This window comes from Aulonocara sp. 'chitande type north' Nkhata Bay, linkage group LG7, assembly GCF_057382095.1.
Source record: "Aulonocara sp. 'chitande type north' Nkhata Bay isolate Kocher_YH1m ecotype deep benthic linkage group LG7, A_spYH_male_GT1.1, whole genome shotgun sequence".
NCBI classification, from domain to species: Eukaryota; Metazoa; Chordata; class Actinopteri; order Cichliformes; family Cichlidae; genus Aulonocara; species Aulonocara sp. 'chitande type north' Nkhata Bay.
Genome location: NC_141350.1, coordinates 41,637,658 through 41,661,710, shown reverse-complemented (window position 1 = coordinate 41,661,710; position 24,053 = coordinate 41,637,658). Strand labels below are relative to the sequence as shown.

Genomic DNA, 24,053 nt, shown 5'->3' with positions numbered 1-24,053 from the left:
TGATCACTTGAGGAAAATATCTTTGTGCATGCTTTCCAATCAGGCACACCTATTAACAGATTAAAAACTCACCACATTTTTCTTCTTTTTAGCTATGCTAATGGCATGGCTGTGAGGACACGGATGCCAGTCTGTCCACCACTTTGGTACAGACTAAAATGTCTTAACAGCTGTTGCACTGACTGCCAAGAAACACACTGCAAACATCTATTGTTTGTTAAGGATAACTGTAACTGATTTCTGGTGCTATGAGTTTGAAATTTGTAGGTTTTTATCACAATGTGATTCTCCAAAAATCACGAATGAGTTCATAAGTCATAAGGAATGAATAACATGAAAATAACATATGACCTTTAAGCATTACAGCTTTCGCCATAGTTACACATTATCAGCTCCACTTAGGTATCACTGCCAATGGATTCTTTTGTTTTTTATTTTGGATATTGTACATGATTTGTATTGTGGTTCCTTGCAACATTTGTCATCACTCTTTTGTCCTTCTGTTATCACCACGTCACCTTTTAATTTGGCCAGTCCTTTGGAAGGCATTCCTAGTTAAAGGGAACAATGTAAAGCACTAGCAGAGTGACAGGTTTTGCCAAGAAGAAATAATTAAGTTAGAGAAAGATCCTTTTCTTGGTTTTAATAAATGGGGCCGTGGGGAATTGTTTTACTGTCAACCAAGCTCACACTTGTTATTAGTTAACAAGTGTGAGCTTAAAGTTAAAGTCCAGAACTTTCGCTGCTTGTGGCATTTCATATTCTTCCATCACGCTGATGCTGTATGCAAGGAAGGATAAAAAACAATAAATAATTATGTGTATTACAAAAAGTGTGTGAGTTTGCTAGATGTTTAAGTAAGCTTGACATTTATACCTGGCTCTTAAAAGGCCCCTGGAAGTTTCATTTAATGAAGTCAAAATAGACTGACTGGCATCTGGGATGGTTTGGAAATAGTAAAAGGAAAAGTGGGGGATATTTATAATTCAGAAAGATGTGTGGGGGAGTGTATAAGAGTTGGAGAAAGAGTTAAAAATAAGCATATTTAAAGTTACTTTTTCCAATGACTCAGACTTTAGTTTAGATGTATTGCCATTTGCCTATAAGTTTCTGAAAACCATAAAGGATCAGCATCACTTGATTTAAGGTAAAAATAAGAACAGTTAGTGCACCTAGCCCAGGGGTGAGCAACTCCAGGCCTCGAGGGCCGGTGTCCTGCAGGTTTTAGATGTGTCCTTGATCCAACACAGCTGATTTAAAGGGCTAAATGACACCTCAACATGTCTTGAAGTTCTCCAGAGGCCTGGTAATGAACTAATCATTTGATTCAGGTGTGTTGACTCAGGGTGAGATCTAAAACCTGCAGGACACCGGCACTCGAGGCCTGGAGTTGCCCACCCCTGACCTAGCCTCACTACTAGCATCATTTCCAGCATGTAGGAACATAAAGGCATGCCATATGGTTGACTCCAACTCCAGGTTACCGTGTCTGATTTGCTGTAACTTAAAATGTATAAGCAAAGTCTCCTTCCTTCACGTTGCTATAAATTAACAATAAACAGATTTTAGTGGGAGAAAGTATTAAATCCCACTCACGGTTACAAATCTGCATCTCGCTGCTTAACTTTCCCTTATTCTGGCATGGCACATGATACAAGATCAGCACAAAATGCACAAAAGATAACCTTAAAAACAGACAAGCAAACAAACAAAAAAAAAGAAAAGCTGTATGAAGAGACACACATGGGATCCATGCAACCGTGTGCATGTGCAAGTAGAGAGATGGAAATGGGGCGCTTTTATTAAATTCTTTTAAATTCTCACTTCCTCATGCATGAGGTTATGTGCAGGTGAAAGGCTGATAAATATTGGATGTGAATCAACTCTGCTTCCCATATACTGGAGGCGAGGTGGATTCTTCTATTAGTCAAAATAAATAAATAAGTTCTGAAATTGAGTGTTTGTGCTTATGTGAGTGAAGAAGGAGGGGAGCATGTGTGGTGTGTGTGTGTGTGTGGGGGGGGGGGGGGGGGGGCTACCAGTTGAGTCAGACATGTAACAGTTTGTGCAGTCCCTTTGTAGATGCAAAGGGGGGAAAGAAAAAGAGTGGCAGCCCTGCGGTGGGCACACAGGGTCTCACAGTGGAACACCTGCTCAGGATCTCCTCTGGGTCCATTTTCTAATCGTGCAGGAGGATCACATTCTCATCTTCGTTTTAGGGCAGCACACAGACACAAAAACACACTGCGCTAAAAGCAACATCGCTAAAAGCATGGTTGTGTAATGTAAAGAAGGCACACACACCCTGAGAGAATGACGTAACAACACATCAGCCCACATCTGTGAACGCTATAGTCTGAACAAGTCAAGGTCATTCACGGACTGAATTAAAAACACTGGGCCCTGCTGTGAGGCACCCTCTGAAGCAGAGAGCTGCTTTGTATTCCGAGCTCATGTGGGACTGTAGCGTCCTGTCTGCGCTTGATGCCTGGACACATGAAACACACAGGCACACGTGCTTTCCAGCGAACTGCAGCCTCGCAGATGTGAGGAAGAAGGCAGCATCGTTGATACAGCCTCCTTACTCCCTCTGCGTAGTGCTGCAACAGCTGGATGCGGTTCTGGCTGTTTAAAACACGCACGGCTCTCAGACTGAGTCCCTAATAGGTTTTAACGGGCTGGACTCGTGCCAAACAGTCTGAGTCTTGTTTTTCCAGCCTGCAAAAATTAACGGACGTTTCCCGTGCTGCCCTCTGTGATTGACCCAATGACTGGTCGTGATAGGTGATTAGTGCAACGACAGAATCGATTGCCGTGACTGATTAATCGACAGCTGGCTCATTTGCCCACCCCGGAGTGAAGGCTGCCGTCTCATCGCTGTACTGTTTTCTCGATTCTCTGCGGCCAGACAGAAAAGCAGCTTTTGGTTAAACTGAAATAACAATCAAATAGCAGGATTTTTTTTATTTTTTTTTTATTTTTTAAATAGCGGCTAATAAGAGGTGGCAAACTGGGAAAATGTATCAGGGACACTCTGAGTCACGGCAGTCCCATTTTGCCTCTGCATGACTTTGGTTATACAATGATGCTTCATTCACAACATCCAGAAACACTCCGACGCGCCAGGAGCAAACATCTTGCAGCAGGTTTACATTACATAAAACACAGATATGGGGAAATTGCATGAAGCCATCCTAATCACGTAATCAATTTCTGATAACAGGTTCAGTTTTGGGAGATCTTTAATCGATATTTGCCCCAGTGCACGTTCCGAGCTAGACGCGGGACAATCAGCAACCACCAAAAGCGCAAAGAGCCTCTCTGCGCATTACAAGGCAGACTGGCTATATCCAGGATAGCGCAGTGGTAATCCATCAAAACGCAAAACTGTCACACCTGGGAACTTCGTGTCGCTCGCACCTGAAGGCTAAAACACCTGCCAAGACTTCCTAAGGGTACTATAACACTGAGATATAAGCCGAGAGCTCCGAGTGTCACTCACCTAACTTTTGCTGCCACAGAAGAAATCGCATCGTTTCTTAAATTCTTCCTCTTGGACACAGCAGTTCCCATGCTGGCATGGAAACGATGCAGGCAGGAAAACAGTTCATTCCAAAGGAAGGAGGAATGCGACGATGAAAACAGTATAAAAATCGCAAGAAAAAATAAAAAATTTGCAGGGAAATCCGGGAGCAGATAGGTCACGCACGCGTCTGCAGAGCAAAAAAGAAGGAAGTCAGTCTTCTCTCTCTCTCTTTCTCTCTCTTACTCTGTCTGTCTCTCTCCGGATATGAGCATGTACGTGGGGTAGCTGCACAGCTGCCAGAGTGAGGCTGAAAATACCCCCCCCCCCCCCCCCCCTCTCTCTCTCTCTCTCTCTCTCCCTCCCCCTTTCTCTCTCTCTCTCTCATTGATAAAAAAAAAATGCAATGGGAGGATTGTTGGGTTGGCGATATCACCATCGTCCTCATCGTGCTCGCAAAGGTGGAGGCGGGGAGCCGTGTATCTGCAACAGTGGTGTCATCCACCTCCACCTCTGCCATTCATCTAATGCTCCTTTTTGGGGACTGTGATCTCTGTATCTTTACTTATTTATTTCCTGGTGTTACATAAACGGTCATTTTGGTGAAAGCCCCATCCACCCCCTCTAACACACACATACACAAACGCTGTAACTGGCTCCTACTCAACCAAAGACAGGATGAGGCACTGCAGCGCTCTGTAAATATTTCTTCAATTAATAATACCACTGGAGCTTTAGCGTGTGCTTTGTTCTATTTCTTCTTATTCTGTTTTTACATTTAGATGATTTTGAAATTCAGCAGTTGAATTGTGTTGACCATTGGACTCGTATATACCCCAAATACTTTATTTATCCCATTTTCGGGAAATTCTTTTGTTACACCAGTTGAAATAATAATAATAGTAAAAATAATAATGATAATATTATCTGCTCCCACGGCAGACAACAGCAAAGTACACTGCACTTGCTACAAGTCCTGAAGTCCTGGGTGACTGAAAATCTCCATCATTTACTGTAGACATTGATGGATGTCAGCTTGCTTTTTTTGCATACACTTCACTTACTGTGTTGGTCTTCCAGTTCAACGTGGATGCCATACTACCTCACCATATCAACATGCTTTCCCAGGATAGCCGTTGTCTTCCTTCTGAAGACGATCACCATGTCTCTGGTCTCGTCTCTGGTCTCATTCACATTCAGAAGCAGATGATTCCTTCCAGACCACCATCCATCACTAATACTGCAGAATATTATCATATTTCTGACCTGGAGTTACACTGAAAGTCTGAGGTGTACAGGGTGTAGCTTCTCTCATGATGAATGGAAATATTAGATATAGAATGTATAGATTTGATAATATACCAGCAATTAAGAATCTTACTTTGTTCATATATACTATTGGCCTTTTTGTCATGGTTCTGGGTCAGTTTGACCCAGCATTTTGAGTTTTTTATGTCTTGGTTTAGTTTTGAATGATAGATTGTTCTTTATGTTTCTCTGGTGCTTTGTTGGGTTTTATGATAAATCTGTGTTTCAGTTATTTTGGTGTGTTTTTGCATTATGGATTGTTTTCTTATTCTCTTGTAGTGCTTGTGGTGATGATGATGATAGATTATTATTAGTTTCTTGTTTCTGTTTATCCGTGTTTAAGGATTTGTTGTTTCATGTATTGTTTGAGTTGCATGTGTTATATTCTGTCTGCCTCTCTGTCTGCGTCTTTGTTTAGTGGTTTCTTATTTCCTGTTTTATTGTGAAGGTCTGTGTCTCATGTGAGTGTGTTCAGTTCTACTGCTCCCCTGTCTCGTTAGTCCAATTTCTCCCAGCTGTGTCTCCCTCCTGTTTCTCATTCCCCGATTACCTCCCTGTGTATATAAGCCCTGTGTGTTCCTGTGCTCTCTGTTGTGTTGTACCATCAGATTGTGCCTGTGTGTTTCTGGTTCTCAGTGTTTGTTGGTCTGTTCATGTTTTGTGCTTTGCCAGCAATAAAGCTGTGGTTTTCTGTTGAAATTTGGCTTCACGAGTCCTGCGTTTGGATCCTCACCTCCGCCTGCCACACACAGAGCCCTGAGACTTTTTGTCCATCTTTAAGAGCTGTCTAAAAAACACAATATTCTACGATTAAATGTTAACCTGTGATATAATGACATGGCAATGAAGTCAAGGTTTAAGATGCAAAGAGAGAGAAACATACAAAAATCTGTGTCTCACTGATATGCAGATCAACTGAAAATAGACTTGAACTTAGTCTAATTTGTAAAGCACATAGACATAGAGTAAGGGTCTCTGGACAACAACCTTTGTGGAAAACAATTGCACAATCCTGATTCCTTTCTGTGAGATGATTGTAGGATGGCAACAGTTCAGTGCAACATAAATAGGATGACAAACAATATAAGACCAACAAGCTGGCATCTCCTGAATGCAATTCTTTTCACAGTAGGTTGCAATATTATATGGGAACCAGGAAATATTTAACAGAGTAGAAAATACCTATCTCACACTATGGCACTGTGAGAGTATTTCTTACAGCAGTTTGTCACAGTGTATGCACACATGCATGCATAGTGTGGCACATGCATACTGTAAATTACGTAAACAGGCAGAGGCACAGGCACAGGCAGCAGATGAATCACCAAGCAGCCTAACAGCCGATTAGCCTTCAAACATCAACTCAATCAATCTTTCAATCCACGGGCCATTTCGCCAGTAGCTCAGATGTACAGGACGTCCTTGGGCTTTTTATCTATTTGTTGTGGACTTGTCCTGCACACAGCACACGCAACCACTCTCGGGAACAGCACACAGTAAGACAAAAGGAATGAAAATCGATAAATAAAGGAAAGCACCTCTGGGCTTGTGTGAGCTGCTGTAGGCCATTAAGCAGTAAATAATTCCAGGCAGCTCTGACTCTTGGAGCTTATGTGGGAAGACTGCAAATGACCATGAGAGAAAGAGGAGTGAATGAATGAAAAAAGAACAAACGTATGAGAAACTCATTTGTTCTTTTGCTCCCTTTTCATTCATTGAGGCATTAAGCAGCAAATAATTCCAGGTAGCTCTAATGACAGGCTTGGAGCTCATGTGGGACGACTGCAAATGACCATGAGAGAAAGATGAGTGGACGAATGAATGAAAAGAGGACAAAGGAACAAAGGAGTTTCTCATACCAATTTGTATGAGAAACTCTTTTTTTTTCATTCATTCATTCACTCCTCTGTCTCTCATGGTCATTTGCAGTCGTCCCACATAAGCGCCAAGAGTCAGCGCTGCCTGGGATTATTTACTACTTAATGGCCTACAGCACCTCAAGAGGTGCTTTTCTTTATGGTGGCAATCGTGGCTCAAGAGTTGGGCGTTCGCCTTGTAATCGGTAGGTTGCCGGTTCGAGCCCTGGCTTGGGCAGTCTCGGTCGTTGTGTCCTTCGGCAAGACACTTCACCCGTTGCCTACTGGTGGTGGTCAGAGGGCCCGGTGGCGCCAGTGTCCGGCAGCCTCGCCTCTGTCAGTGCGCCCCAGGGTGGCTGTGGCTACAATGTAGCTTGCCATCATGACTGGATGTGTAAAGCGCTTTGGGGTCCTTAGGGACCAGTAAAGCGCTATACAAATACAGGCCATTTATTTATCGAAGGAGTGAATGAATGAAAAAAGAACAAACCAGAAAAAAGATGGCAAAGGTGGTAAGAAGACGATGGGAAATGGATGCAGGGATTTTCCAAGGGGTGCAGCTATGAGTCTAACACAGCGGGATACCAAATATGTTGAAAAACAAAAAAGAGAGGGGCGACAAATCAATGATGGGAGGGACACGCAAACCATAAATCCACATCTGTGCAAGATATTAGTGTCTCCTCTGACCCTGACAAGCACTCGCCGTTTGATTGATTGTAAAGCAGATCGATATTTGAGTCTGCAATGTTTACAACAGCAATCAGCCAAGTGGTCCGATAGTCCCTTTGTGTGGGCTGAACGTACGCTCCAGTCTCAAATTAGATTTTTCACAAGTGCACATTTTGTTAAATAGAAACAGCCTGGCAATATCAGCCGTTCAGTTCAGTTGACTGAAATAGATCAATGACTATTATATTGATTGACAAGAAATTTTGCACAGGGTCACAGAAGTTGAATCTTAATGACTTTGCTGATTCTCTCCAGCACTTTCATAAAGTTGATAACTGTGATTGATGGTAAAATATATATAACTACATGGTGTGTACCCATGAAAAACAGCACATACAATTCCACAGCCACAATATTAAAAGAATCTCTCTAATATTGTGAATTTCCTCTCGTTGCTTCGAAAACACCTCTAACTCCTCAAGACATCAACCTCATAAGGTGTCCTGTGTGCCTAAAGCTCCTTTAGGTTTGTGTTCTTCTTTTAGATAGGGTGGGGAGTCCATCGATCAAGCTTGTTTTGTTCCACGTACATCCCAAAGATGCTTGATCTTGTCAAGTGAATGTTAACCACCACAGTATGGAGCTGCTAGGATTAGATAGGTGGTAATGTCAAAGGAAAGTCAACAAAGTGTTCCCAAGGAGAACTGCCAAGAGCGTCAAGCTGTTGTCCTTCTCCACCCTTCAAGTGCATTTTGCTGCCATCAGCTAATGATGCACATGCACCTGGCCATGAGATACAAGAAAAAGTGATGCATGTATTTTATGATGAGTCACACTTTGAGGCCATATTTTCCATTTCTTCACAGGCCAGCTCTGACACATACAACACTGAGTTATAGTAGCTGTGGTGCAACCCATAGGTCAAAAAATACATTTTTAGAATACCTTGTTTTATATTTAAATACCTCCTATATGATGAAATCCCAGTCAGCTTCAGCTGCTCAACTAGCATTGTCAGCTGGATATACTTATGCCCGCTAAAAGTGCTGGGAGTGGCCTCAGAGGGCCATCGGCATTACTGTACGCTCGTTGTCTTGTTACATTCTGGTGGATCACAGAAGCTTTCAAAGGCAATAAAATTCAGTTTCGCTTCATTTTATCATGATCAAAGTTACACAGTCCAAGCGCATTAAACTGTCACATGCTATTAGTCCTTTAACTGAAACTTTATCAGTCCATCTGACAGTGAGGAAATGTGTGGAAAACAGATGATAAAAACACCAACAGGGAAAGCAGTTGGATCATTTACAAAGACTATAGAGCAAGTCTGAATAGTGATAATGAACCGAACTCTGCAGTTTGTTATGCTATACAATGTTCTGTATACTTTGGTGCAAATTTCAAATCAGTATTGTGAAGCATACACCATTTTTGGAGACACTGGGGACATTTTGATGTGAAGGTGGAGGCATGTGTAGACAGCATAGCGTGATGTAGTAAAGCTTAAGAGTGAACTAAAACTCTAAAAGCTAAATGTGCTTTAACCGTCTAAGACCCAGGGGGAAAAAGTGTGTTGATATTTTGACCCTTTTAGATAACTGTAGGTACTGTGGATGAAAGAAACATCCTACAGCAATTTCTTTTATCAAAGCTCTTACTTTTATTTTTTTTAATCTTCTTTCCCTTGCAGTGGATGTCGGGTCTACCTTGATGATGTGATCTAATGTGTTGGTTATCACCTTAAGCTAAGTTGATAGGTCACACCATCCATTTCACACACACGTGACCATGTGTGGTATGACAGAAGGCTGAGTGAGAAAGGATTTTGCTCAGTAATGTGTACAGGGAGTCATACTTTTTTTAGGATGGCCAGGTGAAAGGTCAACATACCAGCTTTCTAGGAGCCTAAGGAGCCTGGAGCAGCTTTCGTAGGGCAAGAGGTGGGGCACACCCTGGACAGGTCTATCGCAGGGAGACAGAAAACCATTTGCACCCACATTCACACTTCCTCTGCCTGTTTACATAGTTAGAATCATCAGTTAACCTAACCTAGAGACACACAAACACAGGGAAAACATGCAAACTCCAGACAGAAAGGCCCCGGCCAGTTGGTGGAATCGAACTCTTGCTGGGTGGCAACAGAGTAACCACCGCAGTTTGTTACAAAATGTTCTTTACATTTTTGTCCTTGACAGATTAAGCAACAATAAATGGCAAAAGCATATAGGTGGTGTATGTATGCTTTTCTGCCTTTATAACCCCAGTGGTTTAAAATCTCACGTGATCTTGTGATATCGCCCACCACCACCCAATTAAACTTTTTTGAGTCCAAGTCTTGGCAGATTGGGGCAGCCTGGTCGCACACTGTTTAAGAGAGATCTCACCATACCTATCTTCAAGAATCTTATTGAACTAGTGATAAGGTTCTACGAGGACCCAGTATCCACGGGTATCTGGGTCATGCTATGAGCAGATAGCTGAAAAATGTCCTCAGATCTGGTAGGGTTTCAGTTTTAGGGTTGCCTTCAGAGTGGAGCACCTGCCTCTGGTTAATGTGCTCTGACATCTTTAAAAACCCGGTTACCTATTTTATGTTTGATGTAATCAGAGCACCTGCAACCCCGCTGGTTGTGGGACGCACTAGCCTGTTTTCATGTTTCATGTTCAAAACAGCTTCAGCCAAGTTCAGCAGGTGGGGCTAAAGTTAATTCACAAAGACAAAGAGAGGCACGATTTAATGCAATTTTGGCAAATCTAATGTTAATTATAAATAAAACTGCGTTAAAAGTTTAAGAAATTAAACTCTTACTTATTATGTTTTCTATATATTTATATATTTGTGTGTGTGTGTGTGTGTGTGTGTGTGTGTGTGTGTGTGTGTGTGTGTGTGTGTGTGATTTCAGCTGAAAATGCTCTTAATTCCTCTTCTACACATTAAAAAAAATTCAGCTAGCTTATACATTGAAAGTTGGTGCTGTCACTTTGTACCTGTTTAGTTTCCTCAGAAGCTGATATGTCCTCCTGTGAGTTATTCACCTTCGAACTCAAATGTCTGGCCTTCTTCCATCCCATTCCATGACATGGAAATACCAGGATGTCCCCTTGACAGTACAGTAGGACTCAAATCAAATACACGGAATAGACTTGGCTTGCAGACTTATGTCTGATACAAATATATATTGCTTGGTGCAGGCTAATCTGCACTCAGAGGAAAATTAATAACTTGTAAAATTCATATATCTTCACATACATTGTTTCATTTATTCAATTCACTTCTATTCTATTTATGATGCACCAAATCACCATAATAGTCATGCCAAGGTAATGTATATTGTAAGCTAAAGATCCTGCAAAAATACAGAGAAATTCCGTACAATCAGACAAATTCCAGTGAGAAAACACTTGGTGACAGTGGGAAGGAAAAACTCCCTTTTAACAAGAAGAAAGCGCTGACAGAATCAGATTTGGGCAGGGGCCAGCCATCTACGGTGACTGGTTGGGGGTGAGGAGAGGGAGAAAGGAGGGTAAAGTTCACATTAAAGGACAGTATTGCCCAGTCATAATGAACTTTGACAGTGTATTTTGGTTACAGTATTCAATTATGTCATGTGCTCATTAGAGTGGACAGGTGCACAAACCCTTATGACAAAGTAGTCCACAGCTTGTGTCACCCACCATTTCCTGTCCTAAGTAAGTTGAATTACATCTGATTGTTTATAAATGTTAAATTGTAAAAACACAGCTGTCTGTGCACTAGAATACAACTGTGAAAGCTAAAATTTAGACTTTTCCTTCACACTTGACAAATTAATAATTTGTATTGAGCATTACATTATTTAAAACCCAAGCTGGATAAACAGTTAAAAAGATGGAAATGATTTTTCAACTCTTAAAATGGCAATATTACTTTTTGTTTCCTTTCTGAGACTTTATGAGGCGATGAGGAAAGGTTTGAACACTGAGCCACCATCTTAGTCAGAACATGTTAAACCTGTTGCTAACGCTATGCGTTAATCTTTTTTGTTCAGTTTCAGTTTTCTATACTATATATCCAGATATTTAAACACAGGCATTTTAGTTATACTTTCAAGACATTTTTAATTACAAAGAAGAAAGGAAGGAAGGAAATACTGATCACCAACAAAGCTAATCCTATTTCTTTTGCAAGCTAACCCTACCATTATCCTATCATTAGAATCACTTCTGTATTTGCATGCTTTTTTGCTACATTAAGCTCTAGGTATGGGGAAGTTGGTTTGTCACCTACTTTGGTTCAGACTGAAATATCTACAGTTATGAAGATTACCCATATGGAAAAGATACATATAAATCTTACAAAGTTTGTATCTGTCTTGTGTGAAACTTGTATGAAAAGCATATAAGAGTGAAAACAGATATAAGATCCCTTGAAATTTTATATAATGAAACTTGTATGTTTTGGATACTTACTAAAACAATCTATGAAAGTAATGAGAAAGTGGCCACTTTCATGAGTAAATCCCATATAAGTTTTTACTATTTCTTTTTCATATGGGTACAGACATCGATTAGTACAAACATATATGGTCTGTGCTTCAGAGCAGCTTATCTATGAGCACTTATTTAAGAAAAATAAGCATATCAATAGAAAAAAATATTTTGGACTAGTTAGGTCCATCTATCCATCCATTCGGCCATCTAGCCCCGATATTTTTTAGATTATTACCGGAATAGTTATATTGGTAGGCACGCTACTTTGCTCCTGTTTATTACTAGAATCAGAGATTAAAGGGATCCTCTATTCTATTTCCTCTAGCACTGTGAGGTTTGCATTTCCTTTTTATATCACCACCAAATATCCAACAACATATGTGAAGACAGACAGAAATGAAAAACCATCTAGCTCCTTCTAGCATTTCTACCATCTAGCATTTTCATCTAGCTCCTTGCATACCAGCACTTTGGAGGTATAATCAAAAGTACTGCCGTTTCCATCCACCTAATCAGTTGTCAGTTATTGCTGATGTTAGCATCAATTTTAACATGCAGAGTATGTCGAAAACCAGCTAAATGTAGCATGCTAGCATTGTGATTCTGAGCGTGTAAGCATGCTGATGTAAGCTTGTACTTCAAAGGGACACTAGTTACAGTATTCCAGAGCAGCTAGCATGAATGTAAGGTGTTTAACTCCTTTGAAGAATAATTGGTAAACAGGTGAATTATGGGACATTAAAAAGATGTAAATGATGATACTGCTAAAACCACCATTATCGCTGCTACCGCTCAGTTTAGCATAGACTGAGCTGCCTTGGGTTTCTTTGTTAGGGGAAGGTGCAGATGCCTTTGAAAACTCTTTAGGCTAATAGGCTCGCCCATAAATCTTGCCAATGCTTCTATGAAGACAAACTTTGTATCTCTCGGCATAATAACCCCAAAAGCTTTTACAGTAAGCCCTGTCTCTTGAGGAAGGCAGGATGGCTGTCTGGAGTCAAGGAAAAATAAAGATGGTGCTTAGGTAACAGCACACTGGAATGCAAAGGGAGAAAATGATGCCTCAATGCTTACAATGATTTGCATGAACGATACTAATAAGACAAACAAAAGGGTTAATAAATACATGTGTGTCGGATATTTTTTTCTTTCTCTCTAGTCTACACATTTCCTAGTCTAGGGCATTGGAGAAGCTGCTGCATATATCTGTGATAGTGAGGACCTTGCTCACCTGATAAAGGGAGGGGATAAGGAGAGATGGATGGCAGCAGTAAAATGACAGGAAGTGTGGCACAGAAATGAAGTGTGCCGTGGAGGAGAAGAGATTTTCATGGGCAGATGATGGATAGTGCAATCCGTGGGCAGGGACTTTGCTCTTTGTATGTGTGTGTGTGTGTGTGTGTATCAAGTTAAACTGAGAGCTCAGGTCTCAGTTCAGTCTGACTATTATTATTAAAATTAAGTGCTGTTGTATTTAAAATCAGTTACATTTTATCCTGAAGCCTCCACATATATAAAAAATGCTCTTGTAGCATGGAGTAACTATTTGTCACCCAAGTCTGATATATTGTTCCACCACACAACAGGCATCACAGCCTTTCTGGAAAAACTCTGAATCACACATTTTGTCTGGTAGAGTATCTCATTTTTGTACCCGTTTTCATCTAACAGTCTACAACTAACATAGACAAATAAACTGCCTAAATTTCCCCCCTCTGTGTCTGCCACAGAAGCACATGTGAGAACATCATAATGGCAAACATTAAAGCACTATGAGCACTTTCTCAGCTTCGCACAGTGTAAGCAGAAGAATTTTCACTTTTTCTGTGTGTTATCCTTGCATGCTAGACAGAAAAAACTGCCAGTAGCAGTAATTGAAGTATGTAAATTATCTTAATGGCTTAAAAAAAAAGTTGTTCAATTTAAAGTGAGGATGTGGGACACTGTTTATATTAAATCATCCAGCAGAATAGGTATAAAGTATGTGATTTTTACATTCTGTATTGCACAGTCATGAAACACAGTCTGACATCACTTTTGTGTGGACCTGACAGGTCAGACAATCTCTGCACTTTGAGGCTGGCTGAAACTGCAAACACAAAAGGAAATGAAAATAAGAAAATGCATCTTTTTTGGCTGACCAAGTCAGAGATACCATGTAACCAATAGGGGTGGGGGAAAAAATCGATACTGTGTAGTATCGTGATATTTTGTTTGCTAATAATGTATCGATACAGGGACAGCAGAAATTGATATTTTGTTACAAAAAAAGTTTTTGTGGACTGGAACATGCTCTGACTTCAGAGCATGTTGATCCTTTTTCTGAGCAAGAATCCTGACATTCCTTCACTGTCCAAATGTGTTTAACTTTTTTTATTGCAGCAATAAACATGACAGTTTGCTTATTTTCATTTAAGACATGTTTTATTTTAATTAAGTTTAAAACTTTTTTATTTAATGTAAAATTATATTTTGTTTTAATTTACTTTCAAATTCTTCAGTTGCTGAAGGGGCTGCATAGTTTTCACAAATTGCATAGTTCAGAATAGCTATAATTGTACCAGATGGTTGCATTCAGTTAAGTTGGACTAGACTGTAATACAAACCGTTCAGTTTGTCAACAATAAAACTGACTGAAATGAGAGAAAGACTGAGTGCGAGACTTTGATATTAGATAAAATGAATATTGATAAAGTTTACCTTTATGTACAGAATCTGAATATCGCAAAATATTTTAAAAAATTGCAATAATATCGTATCGTGCGTTAAATATTGTGATAATATCGTATCATGGGATGTATGGTGATTCCCACCTCTAGTAACCAAGTTAAAATGCTGTGATTGCATCTCCTTTAAAAAGTTGAATCTCAAAATTCCAGAAACACACATGACTTCTTACTAAAAACTTACATGAATGATCACCAAAACTGCAAAAAAATAAAGTTACATAAGATTTCTGGATATTAATGTTCTCATATAGTGAATAATTTTCTTTTCCTGAATTTAGAAAATAAGTCTGTGCAGCTCTTCATACTGCTTACAGCAGACACTATCCAGACTTGAAGGAGAACTAACTGAGGAAAATGACTGCTGTGAATACTAATGTTCAGAATGACCTAGACAGAGCATTTGGCAGAGTCTGGGAAAAAGATGGCTGACCCTAAATGAGCCCAAGGAGAAAAACAGACAAAAGAGAACAGGCTTTAAAATAGAGGACAGTAAGTGGGCAGATGAGAGACGGGAATTTAATAGATGGAGGTAGATAGGACCAGTGGGGGAAATTAAACTGACTGATGAAATAAGACATTAAATAAAAAGATAGAGAGACTCTTACTAGCTTTGACAAAGGGGATCTGTATATCAGGTTCTTACATGTGTACACAGCATCTCAAAAAGCGAGCTTGCGTCACACACAGAGGCCCCCCTCCACTTCCTCCTCAGGGAGTCAGGGCAAGCCCTTATTATCTATCACCAGTAGACATGAGCTTCATTAGAGGGCCGAACTGTGGTCTCTTTCCAAGTGACTCACCCACCATTTCTCAATGTCCTTTCTCTTCCATCACAGGATGGTAATTGCATTCACCATGCATAACGGGAATCCCGTGGACACATCATCCACCCACTCCCCTGTGACATTCACACTGCTGCAATAAATGAGCTATGGAATCCCGGATATGATGGGGAGGATTAAAGGCCTTTATTCAATCATATGACGTGAGGAACCACAACACAGGGAATGCCAAAATTTAAAACATCATGCTCCACCCGTCAGTTATGGTCTCGATGTGTTTTGTCAGTAGGCTACTCATCACCCGCACCTACTAATGAGACAGGATTGAGAATTTTGCACCAGTCATAGCTGCCATTCCTACAGGCAAGTCATGATTTTAAGTGTTTCAGAGATGCTGTGGACACTACACTTGCTGCATACAAAGATTTTCTTCCTTTCTTCTTTCTTGGTACAGTGAATCACTTTAGCAGCAGTGTGAGCACTGCATAGCGCAGCTCTAGATGGTGTTGACAGTGATGGCGCGGCTCTTTATCTTACTAAGGCGGCTATTACTATCAACCCTCTGATTTGTGTGTTCCAGAACTAAAACAGGCACTCTCTTTTTTTCAGACTGCAAAGCTCAGAAGTGTCAGAGCATTGCTCCGTCAGCTAGAAGGTCAAAGTGTCACACCTCCCTCTGCAGTGGTCTTTGACAGCCTGTTAATTCATACATTTTGACTGGCAGTCGTGTACCACTTTGCCAGTCCTACTGACCACACTACAGTACAAGCCACATGCACTCATTCATAAAACGCTTTCAATCGAATTTAAAATTCTGCTCCTCCATACAAGGTCTTAAATAATCAGATAACCTTATCTTTAGGACCTCATAGTACTGTATCACCCCAATAGAGCACTTCATGCTGTCTTAGCTCTGGTTTCTGGGGTATTTAAAAGTAGAATGGGAGGCAGAGCCTTCAGCTTTCCGGACCCTCTTCTGTGGAACCAGTTTACAGTTTAGATTTGGTAGGCAGACACCCTCTCTACTTTTAAAATTAGGCTTAAAACGTTCCTTTTGATAAAGCTTATACTTAGGGCTGGATCAGGTGACCCTGAATCCTCCCTTAGCTATACTGCAATAGGTTTAGGCTGCTTGGGGCTCCCCACGATGCACTGTTTCCTTTTCACTCACCATGCTTTATACACCGCTCTGCATTTAATCATAACTTATTATTAATCTCTGTCTTTCTCCTACAGCATTACTTTTGTCTTGCCTTCGTCCCCTCCCTGATTTGGCGCTATATAAATAAAACTGAATTGAATCTCAGAAACTGAGAAGGCCACTAAAACCAACATGTAGCAACAATAAAGGTATGCATTTTATTTGCCAGTTTATCGCCTCCAACAACTCTGCATGGCTATGGTTTCATCAGAAAGATCAGCATTTTCCTGTGAATAATCAGCAACCCCACAACTCTCATCCGATGGCGATTTAGATGTTGTTAAATCCCGTGCACAGAATTGCAGGATTTTCAGTGGACAAGTCAGTTGAAAAATAAATGGATCACTTTTATTCAGTCTGACTGTTGCAGTGTAAGCAGGGGGATTTACGGTGTTGTAAGGGGTGATATAACTCTAACAGGGCAGTCCTACAATCTCATTACTGGTCCAGAATCACCCCTGAGAATAATGGCATTCGTGTCGACTCTTAAGATTCAACTACACTTTGTGTGGTTGTATATGTGGTGTAGATACAAGAGAGAGAGAAGTGGGAAGTCCTTCTCCCTACGTGACACCCATGCCTATTTCCACCTTGTCTCACCTTGGAACTGCAGCACACCTTACTCATCCATTTCTCCTCTTCTCCACCCTTTCCTCTCTACTAAATCACTTCTAACACTGGTTCTCCGGTGACATATTTCCCATATGGAGCTTAATAGATTCCTGTGCTCTCCAGTTGGCTGAGGAGAGAGTGGTTTGATTCTCTGAGAGGTAAAGGAGAAGCAGGTTGAAGAAACGGTGTGGAGTAGACCTGTGGATATGACTGCAAAACATGGGAAAACTGAAATATTTTAGGGTAATCACAAAAGACAACAGGTTGATGTATCATCTGTAGGAGCGGGTATGGGGTTTTTTTTCCCTTTAAAAGTCAGCGGATCACCCAACTCCAACCATCCATTTATCCATGCACTTTTATCCATCCATGTGTTAAGTCCAGTTTTTAGAGCACTAACCCCAGGGAGACTTACTTAACTGCAGAGTTTGCAAGAGTTATGTAAATAAGTTCCAGTAGCATAGGGGTATACGTGAATGAATGTATGTCGTTCTGTTGTTGTGGACTTTACGGCAGTTAAATGAATGATTTGGCCGGCTTACACATTATCCTTCTAGAGGCTCAGCGATGAATGATAGAAGCCTGTTCATCTCTGTTTACCCAGACAAATTTCAGCATTTATTTGCAAAGAGAAAAGGAGAGAGAAATATTGAGGTTGTCAGTTTCAAGGTCAAGATATAACTACCTATCTGCTGACAACAGATTTCCTTTTCATATTTGCAAACGCACTATGGTTTATTCTATAAACTATGAACGTCAGGAACAATTGTCCTTTGCAGGAACAACAGAACAGTGTCACAGAACAGAACAGTGATTTACTGCAGCTTGGTGAAACTGAATGTGAAGCCAAAGTGCCAGACAGAGTCCGTCTGTCCCATAGACAGCACGGTCTGCCCTGTGCTGCAGCTTTCCATCATTTAATGCCTGTAACAGAGACAGATGGAGAGACAACATGAGAGAAAAGCAGATACAGAGGAATTTAAAATGACACAGAGAACACTCACAAGATGACACGTTAACATACATATCACATTACACTGCATGTAGACGGCTTGTTGTTGAAAAAGAAATGAAAAACGCTTCTTGCATAATTGGATATATTTGTAGTAGACAAAGCATGCACTAACCACAGCAGTGTTTTTACTGTGTTAAAAAAAATCTTTTAAAAAACAGAGTCTTTTATCATGTTACATCAGTGTATCCAACCATCATTTCCTCATTGAATCCATTTATTCATTCATCCAGTTCGCGGTCACAGGGGAGCTGGAGCCCTTCCCACCTGACATAGGACAAGAGGCAGGGTACCCCCTGGGGTCTGAAGTCTTTCAACTTAGTTTTAAAAAAGTTTTCAGTGGTGCCACCATGGGGTTGACATTTTTTAATTTAAGCAAACTAATGAGAGATGGACTCATCTCACTAGCAAGGTGCCTCAACTCTTTGTGGCACAGATTCAGATGGAAACATTCCTCAGAGATTTTGGTCCATGCTGACATGATGGCATCACATAGTTTCTGCAGATATGTTGACATTCATGATGTGACTCTCCAGTTGTTACGTTAAAGGCAACGGTTTGAAATGATTTGAGCTTTGTGACATGTGGTGTTATCCTTCTGTAAGCAGGGTAGTCAGGCAGGCTCTGGTTTGGTACCGAGGGGCCCAAACTGTGCCAAATAAATATCCCACATTGCCTCCAGGAGCCTCAATCACAGATATGAGGCAGAATGGATTCATATTGTTATGTTAATTATATAAAATTCTGACTCTACCATGCGAGTGTTGAAGTAGAAAAGAAGATTCTTTTCAGGTTTCAATTGTTCAATTTTGGTGGAGCCTCAGTTTTCTGTACTTAGCTCATAGGAGAGGCACCCAGTGGGGTCTTATGCTGCTGCAGCCCATCTCCTTAAAGGTTCAACATGAACATTAAGTTCCCATTGCATTCCTATCAGCTTGAAGCAGTCTGGCCACTTTCCTCAGACCTCTGGAATCAACAAGTTGTTTTCTTTCGGGGAACACCCACCCTTTGGATATTTTCTCTTTTTCAGACCATTTTCTGTAAAGATTGGAAATGGTTGTAGGAAAATCACAGCTGATCAGCTGAAACACTTAAACTAGTCACTCGGACACAAACAGCCACATGCAGAGCCACTGAAAGCACCTTTCTTCCCTATTCCGATGCTCAGTTTGAAATTTCATCACATCATCTTGACCACATCTACACGCCTAAATGTACTGAGTTGCTGACATGTGATTGGCTGATGAGATATTTGCATTAACAAGCAGCTAATGAAGAGGGTAGCCAGTGTAAATAAGCATCCCCTTAGCCTGAACTGCAATAGCTGAGCCTCTGATTTTTATTAATTGAGCACCATTATCAGGCTAAATTAAACATTTGCGTCTTAATTAGCAAACATTAGATGTTTCATTGTGATTCTGAGCATGCTGACAGTAGTATAAGGTCAAAGCAGCTTCACAGAGTTGCTACTCTTGTTGTAGACACTTCACATAAACTGCAGTTAAGATTTTACTGAAAACTGGAAATCAAATCAGTACTCTGTGAGTTTACCCTGTGCCTTTAAAACAGCAACAGTTCTGTTAGATAAAGGGCCACACCATCTGTTGCTGGACTCTATGTACAGGGTCGTTATCACATTGCAGAATAAATTTGAAATTAACATCTCCCTGGTGGCATTATGTGATGGATGTGACTAACCATTTAAAATCCTTAAAACCTTTGCACAATGCTGTATGTTGGCTGACTCATTTCAGAGCAGAGATACAAAAAACATTTTAAGATACCGTAGAAATGGGGCTGCTTTGACAGTTCTGGTTTCACAAGCAAAACAGATCAAGCAAAATGAAAGATGGGCAGACAGACAGCCAGCAGATAGGCAGATGGATCATGCAGAGTAAATATAAACACTCAGCCAACAAACAACAAACGGGTAGACAGACATACAGACTGACAGGGCAGACAGTGAGATGACAAAGGGCACATTGATCCGATTAAACCCCTTTGCTTCCCAGCTCTCTGCTCTTTCCCGTTGCTCAGTGGAGAAAAGGTCATTACTTCCTGACTGGGTTTCTCACTCACTGTGGCCTAATGCCTCAGAGGGCAGACCTGGCAAAATGTCTCAGATCTTTCTGAGATGGCAAACAACAGATGACAGACTATTGTGGAGAAGGACAATGATGTGGTACCTGTGCTTGCTTTGTTCATTAAAGCCACATTCAATGATAGTGAGCATGTAGGAAATAATGGATGTAATACTAGACGTGACATTTTGAATCTGGGAGTTAATAACTTTTCTTCCTAATGGAGCAAAAACCCTTAAATTTTTTTTTTTTTTGCATTAGTCACTTCCTGCTTTTTTCATATATCGTTTCCAGTCTATAATGTACGCCTCCCGATTTCTGTGCCTTTACTTGTTGAATTCACAGTTCGTGGTTAGTTTGGTGGCCTGATTAATTCACAGAAAGAACAGAGGATGGGCTGATGATGTGTATGATGCTTTTAGATGTGTTTCTTATGATTTCTGTTCAGACAGTATAAATTATGTGGATTAGCTCTTAAAATCTGAGTGAAAGCAATGGACTACAGATCTGCCTGGGATTCTTTGCCATCAATCCAAGATTAGTACAGAAAATCTGGTCCCACTGTAAAAACAAATCCTCATGGGAAAAAAAGAGAACATAATATCCTCTCTTTTAAACTTCTCCATGGTGGTCATGACGTCAGAGTGCATGTCTCAAGATCTAAGTATTTTCAACTTACAGCAGTAAGCAGCTATGGTATAAAAAACGCTGTAAAAATACATTATTAACGTCACTGCTTTCTGCATTTGCTTTTTCGACTTTAGCAAATGCGTGGGAGTTTTTTTTTTTATTGTGCCGAGAATACTTAAAACCCATGGCTGTGTTTCTATCTGGGGAAAAGTTCTTCTACTTTTAGAATCTGCAAACCTCGCTGACGTGCGTGGACAGTGAGGTACTCTCACCTCGTGTTCCTAATCAGCAGCTTCAGCAGGATATTATTAGCCTGGCAGAAGTGAGAGAAGCAGCAGCTCTGCTCAGACCTTATGCTACATCAACCAACAGCTGTGACTGTGTATCTTTGTTTTCATCCTGACCTCGGATGCTTTGTGCTTGTTAACATATTGCACATATACAACACACAGTTTGCCAAAAGTGGATATTATTTGTGCTTGCACTTTCCTTTCTGCAAGCTGATTTTGATTGTCTCATGTTAGTTTTGGTGAGACTTAAATGGGCATATTAATGTCTATTGATCTATGATTAAAGATCTTTGATTACTGGTGACAAATTTTGCATGAAAGTAATTAGAAATAATGGCTTAATGGCCCGTCACTTGTTCGGTGCTTGTTCATTTTTAATAAACATAGTTCTCCTGCTTGTGGGTTCGTTTCAATGCCAAACAAATCGCGTGGCCAAAAAAATAAATAAACAAATGAACAAAGCTTTGTGTCAAAGTTGTTTTTTTGTTGTTATTTGCAAAAACAGATCAAATTTGTGCATGAATAAAAGATCATTTTTGACTCATTTGATCGTTCCAGCTTTGTATTTTCCATGATTATGAAGCAATTAATTCCATTGGTTAGTTTAATCTATTTGGCAGGAGTTAATCCTGGTCACTACCATTCAGAGTTTAATCAAAGTGTTGTATTAATTGGTGGCATCTTGATTAGAAATGTTGCCTCACAGCAAGAAGGAGTGGGATCAGGTTAACTGGGATCAGGTTAACTAGTAATTGGTGATTCTACATTGCCCATAGAATGGACGTCTACCTCTCTGTGTGAGCCCTGCGTCAGATTGGTCACCTGTCCAGGGTGTACTCCGCCTCTCGCCCTATCCTGGTAAGGATAACCAGAAGAGAACGGATGGATGGAAGTTTTATGTAGTCTAATTTTTAATTAGTAGTTTAGTTTTTTAATCTTGTATTAATTTCAGTCAGTGATAAAACAAAAGCTTTCAGGATCTTTATTTTAAAAGCTCTGTGTTGTTTAATTTGTTTAATAAACATAACTTTAGTTACTGTAATCGGGCTAATGTTTTCTTCTTCTTTGTATTCATTTGACAAAAATAACCAGACACACTGTTATTTATTTATTTATAATTTGGTGGCACCTCATAATGCAGACTTATGGTATAATTTTCCAATATTTACCATGTAATTCTTCTGAATAATAGTGTACTTTTCAGTGGTTAGCAGTTTTTAATGAAGCTTAAATATTAAATGCAATAGAACAATGAGGTAACATTTGGAAGTTTTAAAGGAAAGGAAAAACGAGTCATATAGCGAGTAGTTTTGTAAGCAGTAACCCAAAAATAAAATAAAATTGCATATTAAGCTTCTCATATCTGAATATTTACACACTTTGTCCAGACTTCAATAGGAAAGCAAATTACATTATATGGACAAAGGTACTGGGCACTACTCATTATACCTATAGTAGCTGCTCAGCCATGTAAACCTATGGCATAAAGCACCTGGTTAACAGTTTTTGTGCGGATGTTAATGCCAGAGGAGATTTGAAACTCTGCAGTTACTGAGTCAGCAGAGCATTAGCACTTTGCATATTGTGTCTAAGCACTCAGAAAGCCTGCTATGTAACCTTATCAGATCTGAGGTGCTGTTGTTTCTAAACATTTCCACTTTGCAACAATACAACTTAGAAGCAATCATAGAATAAAGCCTTTCAAGTGAAATCATTCTACTGTAATCAGCTCTCTTCACCACCCTCCAGTTCACAGCTCTGTCAGCCTGCAGCAACCGCTTGTATCAGCCTTTCCCAAGCAGTATATCTAAGTCATCTACAACATGAGAGGTGGAGGGAAGAAGCAGAAGTAATGACCATATGATCACATTTTACTAAAACATTCAGTAGCACTTCATATTATAATACACTTATCATGAAATCCCAACATTTACCATGAAATTTTGAGTTGTGGTTTAATTAGGGTTTCATTTTCAGCACATAAAAGTTATTACCCTTAGGTACAGCAGAACAAAGGGGATTAAAACAAGCAGAACAAGTGGAGAACAAGTGGAGGTTTTAAAACAAACTAACTATACTAGAATTTCATAAATAACAACTAATTACTAACTAACCTGGAATTACAATGTGATGTAAAATCATCAGTTGTTACACTACTTTGTTTTACCAGCAAGCATTTTTAGACACTGAAAATTAAAACCTAAATTCAATAAAAAAAACAATGCCATATTCATGATTCGATCCCCTCAGTGAGCCATCCAATCTGACACATACCCTCAACATATTCCACAGTCATGAAGAACTTACTTCAGCCACAAGAAGAACAAGGAGTCTCGCAGCAGATGGCGCGTGCCTTGATGTCACATCTGGGGTTACATGAGAGGCATGAACTGTGATGAGTTCTCCAAGAGCTTCAGAAGGAACTGCCAAGAGTCTTGAAAAACTGTATGCAAGTATACTTAGTAGAATTGGTGTATTTACCAAAGCTAATAGTGGTTACATAAATATAAACTGTATTGGACTCTGTGCAATCAACAGGTTCATTCATTGGTGGTGTGGGCTTTGGAAGAGCCCAGAAATTAACATACTTCATTAACTGTTTTATAGCTCAGTAAATATAGTTGGAACTTAAACTGAAATTAAATAATTGATTAATCAGCACAACATTCATGAATAATACAGTTAATAGCTGATTACTCATTTATCAAACATCCTGTCACTGACATTAAAACCTTCGTCTTTTGTACATGCCATGACCTTAGAATCCAGAAACGAGTGACATGTTCACTGCTTATTTTACAAAGTCTCCTTCTCAGTAATGAGAATTTTAGTTATGGTTTGTGGAAGTTAAACCTTTTAAAGTCAGGTCTATTGATCTGTCCATTTC

At 40.0% G+C, this 24,053-nt stretch overlaps 1 protein-coding gene across 4 annotated transcripts in view; it reads right to left on the bottom strand.

Annotated features, from left to right (window-relative positions):
- The window catches only part of nsmfa (NMDA receptor synaptonuclear signaling and neuronal migration factor a), a 45,948-nt gene extending 42,149 nt beyond the window's left edge, over positions 1-3,799 (bottom strand). For all 4 annotated transcript variants that reach the window (XM_086300459.1, XM_086300461.1, XM_086300460.1 and 1 more), the window contains exon 1: positions 3,503-3,799. In XM_086300459.1, the coding sequence (XP_086156585.1) occupies positions 3,503-3,573 (71 nt within the window). In that variant the 5' untranslated portion in view covers positions 3,574-3,799. The remainder of the gene's footprint in view (positions 1-3,502) is intronic.
- Between the last annotated feature and the right edge of the window lie 20,254 nt (positions 3,800-24,053).